The sequence below is a fragment of the Populus alba genome, chromosome 5, assembly GCF_005239225.2.
Source record: "Populus alba chromosome 5, ASM523922v2, whole genome shotgun sequence".
Taxonomy (NCBI): domain Eukaryota; kingdom Viridiplantae; phylum Streptophyta; class Magnoliopsida; order Malpighiales; family Salicaceae; genus Populus; species Populus alba.
This window is the reverse complement of record NC_133288.1, coordinates 16,837,026-16,848,772: the sequence shown is the minus strand read 5'-3', so window position 1 is coordinate 16,848,772 and position 11,747 is coordinate 16,837,026. Positions and strand designations below refer to the sequence as shown.

General features: G+C 36.6%; 3 protein-coding genes across 3 annotated transcripts; 1 reads left to right on the top strand and 2 right to left on the bottom strand.

The window, feature by feature from the left end:
- On the top strand, window positions 1–4,612 carry LOC118029314 (uncharacterized). The gene is made up of 9 exons (XM_035033176.2): window positions 1–276; window positions 461–566; window positions 1,539–2,077; window positions 2,259–2,364; window positions 2,449–2,802; window positions 2,914–2,990; window positions 3,072–3,196; window positions 3,397–3,648; window positions 4,204–4,612. The coding sequence occupies exons 1-9, from the start codon at window positions 158–160 to the stop codon at window positions 4,224–4,226; spliced, it is 1,701 nt and encodes a 566-aa protein (XP_034889067.1). The 5' UTR covers window positions 1–157; the 3' UTR covers window positions 4,227–4,612.
- A 281-nt stretch (window positions 4,613–4,893) lies between these two features.
- LOC118029315 (gamma-glutamylcyclotransferase 2-3) lies at window positions 4,894–7,316 on the bottom strand. The gene is made up of 8 exons (XM_035033177.2): window positions 7,076–7,316; window positions 6,909–6,985; window positions 6,617–6,670; window positions 6,068–6,124; window positions 5,943–5,983; window positions 5,780–5,851; window positions 5,332–5,411; window positions 4,894–5,228 (listed from the first exon to the last, which is right to left on the bottom strand). The coding sequence occupies exons 1-8, from the start codon at window positions 7,182–7,184 to the stop codon at window positions 5,149–5,151; spliced, it is 570 nt and encodes a 189-aa protein (XP_034889068.1). The 5' UTR covers window positions 7,185–7,316; the 3' UTR covers window positions 4,894–5,148.
- Window positions 7,317–8,613: 1,297 nt separating this feature from the next.
- On the bottom strand, window positions 8,614–10,993 carry LOC118029229 (WAT1-related protein At1g21890). Its single transcript, XM_035033062.2, has 7 exons — window positions 10,706–10,993; window positions 10,532–10,594; window positions 10,305–10,421; window positions 9,729–9,966; window positions 9,460–9,618; window positions 9,207–9,358; window positions 8,614–9,018 (listed from the first exon to the last, which is right to left on the bottom strand). Exons 1-7 carry the CDS (start codon window positions 10,915–10,917, stop codon window positions 8,841–8,843), a joined length of 1,119 nt encoding a protein of 372 aa, XP_034888953.1. The 5' UTR covers window positions 10,918–10,993; the 3' UTR covers window positions 8,614–8,840.
- Window positions 10,994–11,747: the final 754 nt, after the last annotated feature.

Here is an 11,747-nt window from a genome sequence, read left to right as displayed (position 1 = left end):
AGTGTTGAGGTGTTAGACTTTTAGTGTAAAAAAGAGCGTCACTTTTCCAAAGCACAGCTCGCGAAGTTAAATTATTAAAAGAAAAGAGAAGAAGAAGAAAAAGAAATTCGTTTTTTTTTTATTTTATTTTATTTATTTTCTCTCTGTAGCGCCGAGAATGGCAGAGGAGTTGCAAGAGCAAGGCACCGAGACGGTGAAAAAAGAAATGCTCGACATCGAGTCCCAAGTCAAGGAAGCAATGGTCTCTCGCGTTATCCACTTCAAAGCACAAGCCGAGTGAGTACCCTCTCTCTCACTCTCTCACTTGCGAAGTTAATGCAATTATAGGGCTAGGGTTTTTATTGCAGTTGGTGTAATGCAATTGTGTTTGGGATTTGATTTAGAAAGGAAGTGAATTATGTTGTTTTGGTGAGTGAAGGATTGAGGAGAACTGTTGATGTGACTGAATTTTAAATTGCAGCTCTTTGACGTTTGAGGGGGTGCGAAGACTGCTAGAGAAGGACTTGGGATTGGAAAAATTCGCATTGGACGTGCATAAGAGATTTGTCAAGCAGTGTTTGTTTGAGGTGTGTGTGTGTATAATTTTTTTTAATCTTCAGACTCTGTCTTTGGTAATTTTGCTTATGTTCATCCCAATATATGCCCACTTATTTGATTTTTTTTTTTTACTTTTATTAAAATGTAATTATTACCATTAGTTTCTTTTATCCCCGAGCTATTCTATGTCGGTTTAGTATTAAAGAAAAGTTAGTTATGCTGTGTTGTTTGTCTGCATTGCTCAGGCGGCCCAGTAAGTTAGCAACCGTGTATAAAGATAAAAACCTTTTCTGGAAATCAGGGAATCCGAAAATTTTGGTGAAGTGTTTGATGTATCGGTAATTTTATAATTGTTTATGATATTGATAGTTTTGAATTAGAGAACTGTGCGTGTCTTTTTCAATAAGCTGGTTTTGAAGTTTTTATAAATGTGAAACAAATACAGCATTAAGGAGATTGAGCAGATAAGTGAAGTTCTTAAACGAAAGCAATGAGCATATATTTGCTGTAGTGTTGGGCATTTAGAGTTTACAGAAGTGCTTAAATTATGTTGTACTTATTTTGGATGATAAACTGTCTAATTTGCTTATGAATGATAATGTTTAACTGTTAATCCATGCCCGTCTTAGGAATTAACTTTTAACTCTTTCACTTGCTGATACTGATCTCAACCATGTTGTGGACTGTTCTATTAACTCTTCCAATCTTAAGAGGTAAGGGATGTAGATGGTGCATTGGAATCATGACGTGGACTATAGCTGTTCATTGTTTTTGGGAATTTGAATTAGAGATGTATGTTAATTTGACAAACTACTTTCTAGAGCTGGGATTCCAAGAAACAGTTTTTGTTATTGTTGCTGCCACTGCTGGTATCATTCCTGTACATGCTTTCTGATTTTCAGTACTAGTTTTGATTGTTGATAAAAGGTTTCTGAACTCTGAAATGTTCACTCATTTTTGCTGTTTGTTTCTGACTTGATACTTGTGTCTGTCTATGTTAGTGCTTAGATAGCGCTGTTGCTGAAAATGCCTCTAAGGGATCTCAGGAGACGGGGCAAAAACATGTTGGCTCTCCAAAAGAAGGCACAGAATCACCTGAAATACTAGAGTCAAAAAACAATATAAAGGAACCTTCCTCTGAAGAAGAGGAAAAAATGGAAGAATGTCATGTAACGGGCCTTTCGACAGGACAAAAAACAACAAAATCGAAGACCAAGGATACTCAAGCAAATGAGATCAAAGTTCCAAGTGACCATGCCTCCAAGGACTCTGGGGAAACGGGGAGAAAACATGCTGGTTCTCCAAAAGAAGGCATAGAGTCACCTGAAAGACTAGAGTCAAAAAACAATATAAAAGAACATTCCTCTGAAGAAGAGGAAAAAATGGAAGACTCTCCTGTAATGGGCCTTATGACAGGAAAAAAGACAACAAAATCAAAAACCAAGGATACTCAAGCAAACGAGATTAAAGAAGTTCCAAGTGAAGGCAGCATAAAGAAAGCCATGATGAAACGGGCTTCTTATATCAAAGCTAATTCCGAGTATGTTTTTGTTTCTTTTGGAATGGTTGTCAATTCCTATGGCCAGTCTGGTTCTTTTACTAACCTTTATGTTTGCGTGTTGTTTCTGTGCCTAAGATTTTTGGTTGAATCAGTCCTTGCCCGTTATTTTTCTGTGGTATGATGTGATTTATGGAAGTTTATGTCACCTTTATCCTCTCAGGGAAATTACAATGGCTGGACTTCGTCGACTCTTAGAGGATGATCTTAAACTCGATAAATTTTCACTAGATCCCTACAAGAAGTTCATTAGCAAGCAGTTAGATGAGGTGCATATTCTTGTTTAGGTGTTACCTCTTAGCTTGCAGTCATATCTCATCCCACCTAATTTTGCCATGATTATTTTTTATCAGGTATTAAAATCTTCTCGAGTTTCTGAACCTAAGAAGAAAAATCTTAAGAATAATTCTCATGGTAAAGCATCTAAAGGGGTAAGCAGTGAAGAGAGCGCCAATTCTTCAGATAAAGAGAGCGAGGAGGAGGAAGAAGAAGTAAAACTAAAGAAAAAGAAAATCGGTGCAGAACGACAGATGCAGAATGCACAAGGGTCCAAGAAACGGAGAAGATCTGAAAAGGAAACGAAGGTATCTGCCAAGAAGCAGATCAAGCCCTCGGAAACAGTGACAGAGGACAATAATGACATGGAAGACAGCGGAGATGTTTCGGAAGACAAAGATTCTCCATCATCTGCAGAAAAACCAGTCAAGGTCTCGCCCCACGCACCCACTCACATCCTGCAGGAAAAATTACAAAGAAAAGGACCTTTGTTTAAATCTTAAAATATGGTTTAAGTAAAATATGTTTTGAACTTCTTGCAGAAAAAGGAAGCTTCTACTCCAGCATATGGGAAACGTGTGGAGCATCTGAAATCAGTCATTAAATCCTGTGGGATGAGGTATCTCTTTTACTTGCCATTTAGACCTAAATCAGAGCTTTGCCAGGCTTGACATTCTAACATTTTCTATTTCTTTTGTAGTGTGCCTCCTGTGATTTATAAGAAGGTGAAGCAAGTGGCTGACAACAAGCGAGAAGCTCAGCTAATAAAAGAACTTGAAGACATACTTTCTAGAGAAGGACTGTCATCAAATCCATCTGAAAAAGGTGATTTTATTATTGAAACTCTAGCTATATGAACAATGAATAACAAAAATGCTACTCTATGGACCTAATATTTACATAAAAAAATTATTTCCAAGTTCTTGTTTTATTGATCACAAGACAGTACTTGACATAAATGCAAGTTATACCTGCTAACATGAATTAATTTAATATAGTTAACTTTTTAATTATTGTATCCTCAGAGATCAAAGAAGTTAGAAAGAGAAAGGAAAGGGCAAAAGAACTTGAGGGCATTGACTTGAGCAACATTGTGACAACTTCACGTAGAAGGTCTGCAACCAGTTTTGTAGCTCCAAAGCCAAAAGTACTAGTCGAAAGTGAGAGTGATGACACTGATGATACAGAGGATGATGATGAAGATGGTGAGGACAACAATGAAGATGATGGAGATGACAATGGGGGTGTTGACAGCCCAAGTGAAGAGGCTGATGAGGGTAAGTGACTATATAGACAAGATTGGGTCCTTTGTTAGTGGGTGGCACTTGGAGGGAAATGTGGACCTGTGAGTAGTGGCCCTTTTGCAATTTTCCGTGGAAAGTGTTGCCTTGGATGTGGTCCTAGCACCATGAATTGCAGCACGTGTTTTGCTAAGAATTAAATCAGCATGTTACTTTGATTCTGATATCTAGGCCGGTCATGTTTTGGATCTATTTGACTAGTTCTGACAGGCTGAATTTAGGTCTCCCGTGAGAGAATTTTGTTACTCAATTTCATAGATGTGGGTTGGGGGCGGGGGTCAGCCTTCATTTGGCACAGCATACCCTGTAATAGTAGACCTCTAAAGTGTCTGGACTTGAATGTCTTTGAAACCAGAACAATGTCAGCTAAACTGAGGTGCCTCAATTCCTTCTCAAATCAAAGCCTACTACAATGTGTGTAAGGTAGTTGGAATAGATCACTGGTTGAAATAGCTAGGAGAATTATATTGGTTGCATGCCATGAGCTTCAATATCATTTCATTTTTATAATTCTCTCTTTTGCTTATGCAGAGCAAGATGATGGCAGCGACTGAATCCGGTGCAAGCTGACTCGACATGGATGACCAAAGCTTAAACAAATAGAGTAAATGGGTGTATTAGAAGCCTCAGCCATTAGATTATTGGGCGTGTTATGTGTACTATACTCAAATTTATTTCGTCTGACTGTTTCTGGGTGTAGGAATAGTTAGCTTTGATGGGAAAATTTGCTTGCGGCTTTGCCTATTAGGATGTGTTTATCGCAGCAGCCTTAGTGACTTGAGGAGGGTTCTTCTCTGGAAAACTTAGCCTGAATTATAAGCTCAGATTCTTGTATATCGATGTAGGCTTATTTCTGCTACCAAAGATTTCCGATCGAAAACATCACAGAATTTGACGGCCCCGGGCTCTTTGGCTCCGAGTTGAGCTAATTTTTTTTTAATCAACATTCCATGAATCAAATCATGCGTGAGTCCGTGCATTTCGGGTTCCATCCAGCACCATGCTAGACACCGTCCAAGGGATCATTGTTCGGGCGATGTGATATTTACAGCAATTGTTTAGGGATGATTGGAATTAATTATATTATCCAGGCTGTCCATCTGAGGGCAACTCTGAGGGCTCTCGACCAGGCTAGTCTCTCTTCCAAAGATTTTGAGATCTGCAACAATTTGATTTTTCATGACAAAAGGATGAAAAACTCAGAAATCTACCCACGAGAAATGGCTCTAAAACTCAATTCATTTAAATGATCGAGTCCCATAGATGTTTCTTGGCCACAAACAATGATTGCTCCAATTTGAGGAATACATGGATCTTTAACCATCTTAATGGCACAAATCCCAGGACGGCTTGGTATTTTTATGCCTATTGTTCATAACTTCATATTTATCACCCACTTTTCTCTGGGAAAGTTGGCTACAAATAACCGCGCTGATTCAATTAACAAGTAAATCTTGAAGCCTGTTATCCAGGGCATCAGGAATCAGCCAGCCCTGTCTCTGGATGAATGCGCCTCACTTCATTTGCAAGATCAATTACATGCTTGTCTTTACATCCTAGGTGAAAAAGGGATTTAAATGATTTTTCCTTGGCAGTAATAACTAACAAATAAAAAAGAACCAGAATACTGGAACTAACTAGTAGAAGTTAAAATGTTACCAATTTGAAGAAGAGCCGATTCAAGGTGGAAGAGGTAGTCTCTGTTGGGTCCTGAGGGGCCTTCAGCATAAAAAATCTGTCTGCAAAAGGACAGAATTTGAGAATTACTTGCAACTGTGCTTTAGATCCATGGAGAGAACTCAAGCACCACAGCCCAGTTCAGCAACTACCAGTAGAGTAGAATTGACTAACCAGAATCAACTTTTTAGGCCACAGTAATTTAATATATACGTAAGATTTTTAATAATTTCTCCAGGCTTTTGACTATTCAAATACATGATAAGGGATCATAGCATTCTCTCTGAGATTTTGATCATGAGTCGGATGTGCTTGTATAGTTGTATATACACAGGAAGGATTCAAGATTTTGTGAAATGACATGAGGATTTGATCAAAGCAAAAATGAAGCACCTTTTAGAACTAAAATGCAAAGATTGAAGATGCTTACTTGGCTATCTCTTCGAGAGGTGCAGGCCCCAAATAGTTTTGATTATGTCTCTTGTCTGGAGATCCTATATATCTGAAATACGAAATTGTTAAATAGGACTGGTTAAATCCCAATGTGACGAGTGCGAAAAAGATAACAGTTGGTGATGGTTTTTACCACTTACACCATTACTCCTGAAACTGCTGGAGTTGTAGCAGCAGGATCCTGAAAATAGATTTCAGAACATGCCTATACAGCTGTAGGGCTGATGAAAATAGAGTAAAACTGACACCTAGAGTTAGAACTTACAGTGAAAAAATCAAGATAAGCCTTCTCATCATACTGTTTCTCTCTTACTTCTAAATACTGTATACCACAATGAGAAAAAGAAAACACTCTGTTAAGATATATTAAGCAGGGGCCTAAGAAAAAGGGTTGAGATAAATAAGCTCTGAAACAACAGCTTGAAGTGAAAAAAACTATACAGATGAGAAACGTTTAAGCACTTTCCAGCATCGTTGGAGGATGAGAACTGTGCAATTTGCAATTGATGGATTCAATTATCCAGGTATCAATTCCAAAATACAGATGCACCATCCATGATCCCTCTCCACCCCAATCTGAATACAAGCAAAAAGAAAAAGAAAAAAAGAAGTCCCCACAACAATGCCTACACTGTGATATCACGGGGTATCAGTTTAGTTGATCCCAAGCCAGTGCACGATGTGAAAGAAAAAAAGACTGTTCAATAGCTGGAATGTCCAAGAGTACAAGTGTACAGGGACGATAGAATATAAGGTCTCCTACGAACAAAAGAATCAGAACAGCAATTCAAGAAATTGAGTTGAAAAACCATACCGTCAGAGCTACTTCTTGATCTTCTTTCTTGGAAATCTTATATGCAACTCCCCACTATGACCTCGCAGGATAAAAACAAAAAAAACCCTCACATCATTTGATGATTATTTTTTTATCCACAACACAGAAAGAAACATAATTGAAAACAAAATGTTAAATGGCAATGGGCAAACTCAACTCTCACTGGTTTATTAAAAAGAGAAACAACAATTTCGTTTATCTTATTGCGTAGCTATGCCTTTGAAAGCAAATAGAATTGCAAAATCACTAGAAAAATGTTGAAAACACTCACACAGACTTCCCCATCAGCAGGTTCTAAAGTCACAGTCCTTCCTGGATACTCTGGTGTGCCTCTATGGTCAGTGCTGCCTATTACCAGAACAAAAAACACCCACCAATACATTTCACTAACAAATACTCCCTACAATATATTTGTATTTACGAGTAAGAGAAAGAAACCTTGGTAAAATACACGGCGATATCCTTTGATGAAACCAACGACACGATCATCGTAGTTAAAGCCTGCTTTCCATATTAGAGACCCATATCCAAACACCCACATCGCCATTTTTTCCCTTTTCGTTCTGCCTCTCTCTAACTTCCTCTCTCTAGAACATACAGAAAAGAGGGAGATCCAGAGAGAAATTCGCGAAGCAAAATGATCCAATTGTTGAGCGACTAGAGCAAATGGGATGAGGGCTGTTTGGTTGGTGGATATCGGATCCAATAAAATCTGGCGTCTGAGGATAAATTGGATCCATTTTGCTGGATGGGCTTAATCGGCCCAAATCTCGACTTTTTTTTTTTTTTTTACTGTTTCTTGTTTGATGATCAGAGTAACTTTTGTGGGAGGGGAGGGATATTGTCTGAAAGTCATTTACTTGTAATGCTTTTAATTATTTTTGTCTGTTTGGTATTGTAGTAATTTTTGTGGTTGTGGTTTATGAAAAAAATTATTTTATAAAAAGCATTTTTGGTTGAGGTTGATTTGATATTTATATATATTTGGTTAAGACTGTTGTTAAAATTGAAATTGAACAAAAAATAATTTAATGTGTTTGGTGATATATATTAATATTGATGGTTTTTAATTTAAATATTATAGATTTAACTACTGCTATTATATAATGAAATAAATAATATTTTATATAATTTTTTTTTATTCCATTAAACTATCTATAATTCCATCATGTACGAAATTCATTCGACAATGATTATAATTTTATGGTTTTTTGAGCGTATAACAAAATCAGATGAACAAAACTGTAATTACAATTAAATTCTGCAAATGCTACGTTATCATGCAATCTTCTTTTAATTTATGTAGTGTCATTGAATAATGTTAAACACTACTTTTTTTGAGTAAAATATAATTTAAAAAAAATTAAAATTGTTTACTTGTATAACATAATAAATTAAGTTATTCACTTAACAAAAGTGAACAATGTCGGTGAAGAAACTATATCTTATTTATCTTGAAACTACATTTCTTTATTGTTTTTTTGGTGGGTTTCATGTTTAAAAAATGCCAATTAATATTTTAACTAAACATATTTTTTTATGATTTAAACAAAACATAATTGATGCCATATAAACAAACACACTCTTAACCCTCAATAAAAACTTGGCTACGAAGCTTTCAAGAGGTATTTGCTCTCACCTGGTCACATGGGTTGATACTCATCCCATAATAAAAAGAATTTATATGGTATAAGATTCAAATTCTCGAGTGATAACGTGAGAGGTCATATTCTCTCTCTTGCCATTTATGTTTATCTCCAAAGTAATCTTTACCATGTTCATACATTTTATCACTGAGAACTCGATTCTTTTCTAATATCATATTGTTAGCTTAGCGTATGTAATTAAAGCAAGCTGGCTAGATATAGATTCTTGATCCTTTCCTTTCCCAGATATCTTGAAAGACACTGCTGCTAAGAGTATATCTCAGAATATATGATAGTGATGATATATAAAGTATTTTTTTCTCTCAGAAATGATCAAAATAATTTATAATTGCATCGACACCTCAACATACATTGACTAAAGAGTGATACATATTAATTTCGATAGAGTTTCTTCCACTGGCAAGGGAGAGAGATAGAGTGTGTGTGTGTGTGAGTGTGGTATCTTTATAGTGGTCCTAGGGAACGTAAATCTTTTGAAGAATCTTCAAGATTTGGGTGGAATCTTCGACATTCCATCGTCATGTCGTCCTTGGATGCTATTTGCGCGCAAAATTGATTGATGATGATAGCTTAGTACTACCATCTTTGACAGGCAATTCTAGGGTTCCAGATTTCTCATTTGTCATTTGCAATTTTGATGAGTTTGTTCTCTCCTTGCTTTTGCCCCACACCACTGTGTAAAGCCCCCAAACTATCAGAACGGCTCCAATTATACTGCAATGGAATAGATGCCAACAAACAAATATACACACGCATTAATACAAATAATGTTGAAATCCTTGAGGTCATAGAATCATAGAGTATCGCATTTACAAAAGAAATGGATGATTATTTAACTTAAATTACGTAAAAATACTACACCCAAAAAAATATTGAAAAAAAGACAATTACATGTAGTATACCTTCCAAGGTGGATTTGCTCTGCTAGAACAATGGATCCAAGAGCTGCAGTGGTGATCATGCAAAGAGGGCTAAAAGAAGTTACAAAGACAGGGCCTCGTTCCCTTATTACCACACCTTGCACATAATATGCAATTCCAGAACAAACCACTCCCTAATTACATGATTGAAGGTGCAACAACAACAAAAAAAAATGTTAAGAAACTATTCAACACTCACCTGAAACAATGAATTAAGAAAAACATATGTACTCACAGAGTAAACAACAGCAAGAAGCCGAGAGTCGAAGCCTATCTTCCAGGCATCCATGTCACGTTCCATAACAAGGGACACTGCTGCACCTTCCACCACGCCCATCACGCATATCAATGTTGTGAGAGAAAGCTCTGCTGGGTATTTCTTCAAAGTAAATGACTGAACCAAAATCGACACATTTCAACAAATCTTAGTATTAATTTTTGTCAAAGCCTTCTACCCTCCTGTAAGAAACTATATATGAGCAGTAAAGAGAAGTTAATACTCACTTGCAATATGAAGAAACCTGCCCAGGCACAGCAACTACCTAGGAGCATTAGTGTTCCGGCAAGCCGATGCTGATTACCGGATTCATTGCTTGTTCCATGGTGAGCTGCTCTATGTGATCTTATAAAATCGATGACCGGACCTTTGTACAAGGTCATAACCATTGCTCCTGTGACCGTGATAACAGTTCCGATGGCCTTGGCTGCGCCATGTAGCTTCTTAAAGTTTACTGTCTCCAACCTATTTATAATATAGCATAGCATATTTAAACAAAACAAATTTGTTTAGCTTAGCTCTTCCATTAATTAATTTGCTCCTTGTGAATTTTATTCAAATATTATGCTTGAGCATGCATTAGAGTCTTTCCCATCGTGCATGCTAGCACGTACGTACTATCCTTTTGTGATTTATAATTCAAACATGGATCATACTAATTAAATTGATTATAATGCTTTTTAGATGCTATTTATATGCCCATGTATCGAGGCGTCATGAATACATGCTAATTAATTTTTATTCACACTTTTAATATACACGTACATGATGAGGTAGCGATATTTAAAACTTCAATATTTCACCTGAAACAAAGCGCCATCAGAAAGGTTATAGCTGGGAGGCCATTTGTTGTAGCAGATGCAAATGTAGCTGAGGTGTACTTCATCCCCAAATAATACAAATTCTGATCAAGCACTGGCCTGGTAATTAATTTCCAGTAAAATATATAGTTAAGCATACATATGATACATAGATTACATTAATTATGAAGTATAAACCCAAAGATCTAGGGAGCTTTTAGGCGCATTACTCAATAAAACCAAGCACCATTATCCTTAGGAAAATCGAGAGTGTCAACTTCGGCCTTGTTTTCCTGCCAAAAAGAGAAGGAAATATGTAAATAACAATCGGAGCAGAGGAAAGTTGAAAGTGAGAGAATTGGAAATGTGATTCCGGTGTGAATTGGCTCGTGGGAGAAAGAGACCTCTCAAGAACAAAGGCAAAAGGTGCGATAACAACCGTAGCAACTACGTGACGGTACACTGCTAGTATGTAATGACTCATGCCATGTTTCAGAGAAACCATGGCGATGATGTACATTCCAGCGTATCCAAATTGAAGGGAGACCATAGCCAGGTAATGTTTAACTTTCTTGAGCCCTAGACACAGCTTCTCACATGGGGTTTGGTCTCCCATCTCTTCTCTATGTATCCTCCTAACTCGATCCCTCTGTATCCCTTAATCACTCAATACTTCTCTATGCAAAGACTGAAACAAGAAATGGCCTTCTTTATAGACAAGAAAAGCTAAAGCAACGCGATGCCGATATTTATACTCTACGCTTAGCTAGGGCATGCACTTACTCTCACTCCTTTTTTAAGAAGATTCCTTTATCCATTAACTAAGAAAACTTGTTCTATTCCTCGCACTAGAATCCGAACAAAAAGAAAAAGACGAAAGTTTCTGTGGGTTAATTGATTTTTATGTATAAAACATTTGCTCCCCCTGCTGCTTTACAAATTTGTTAATTTATAAGCAGTGGGGACTCTAGACATTGACCATCAAATGAAATCTAGGTTTAGTGCTCTAGCATGAAGCCTGCAGAGAGTACTGTGGTGTACATTGAAGAAGAGTGAACACCATTTCTCAAAGATGTCTGATTGTATTTTGACCCTAATTAAAAGCTAGTGGAAATTAATAACGCTGCTAGAAAATTGCTGGATTAATACAGCTTGTTAAAGGCTGAGGACGATGTTTTACAAGGACACCTTTTAACTTCTTTATAGCAATTATTATGTCCCCAAGCCAGCTTGAAAGATTATTATATGGGAGTTAATCTATTATTGTCATCCATGGATTTATATCAATAAATACAGGGTATGTAGATAAAATTGTATAAAATGCATAGATTATTGTATTTTTATACAAGCATCTCGTGTTTTTTTTTTTTATATATATGAAAATCTTGGTTAATTTATTGTTTTGGCTCTTGAATAATACGATAATATATATATATATATATATAT

Coding starts and splice junctions, on each gene's coding strand:
- LOC118029229 (XM_035033062.2), bottom strand. CDS start 10,917: ATGGGAGACCAAACCCCATGTGAGAAGCTGTGTCTAGGGCTCAAGAAA. Junction 9,967..10,304: donor CTGATGGCGCTTTGTTTCAG/GTGAAATATTGA, acceptor TATTATAAATAG/GTTGGAGACAGTAAACTTTA. Junction 9,359..9,459: donor TTCTTGCTGTTGTTTACTCT/GTGAGTACATAT, acceptor TCATGTAATTAG/GGAGTGGTTTGTTCTGGAAT.
- LOC118029315 (XM_035033177.2), bottom strand. CDS start 7,184: ATGGCGATGTGGGTGTTTGGATATGGGTCTCTAATATGGAAAGCAGGC. Junction 5,984..6,067: donor CTTATCTTGATTTTTTCACT/GTAAGTTCTAAC, acceptor ATCTATTTTCAG/GATCCTGCTGCTACAACTCC. Junction 5,412..5,779: donor CCTCTCGAAGAGATAGCCAA/GTAAGCATCTTC, acceptor GTCCTTTTGCAG/ACAGATTTTTTATGCTGAAG.
- LOC118029314 (XM_035033176.2), top strand. CDS start 158: ATGGCAGAGGAGTTGCAAGAGCAAGGCACCGAGACGGTGAAAAAAGAA. Junction 567..1,538: donor TCAAGCAGTGTTTGTTTGAG/GTGTGTGTGTGT, acceptor TGTCTATGTTAG/TGCTTAGATAGCGCTGTTGC. Junction 3,649..4,203: donor AAGTGAAGAGGCTGATGAGG/GTAAGTGACTAT, acceptor TTGCTTATGCAG/AGCAAGATGATGGCAGCGAC.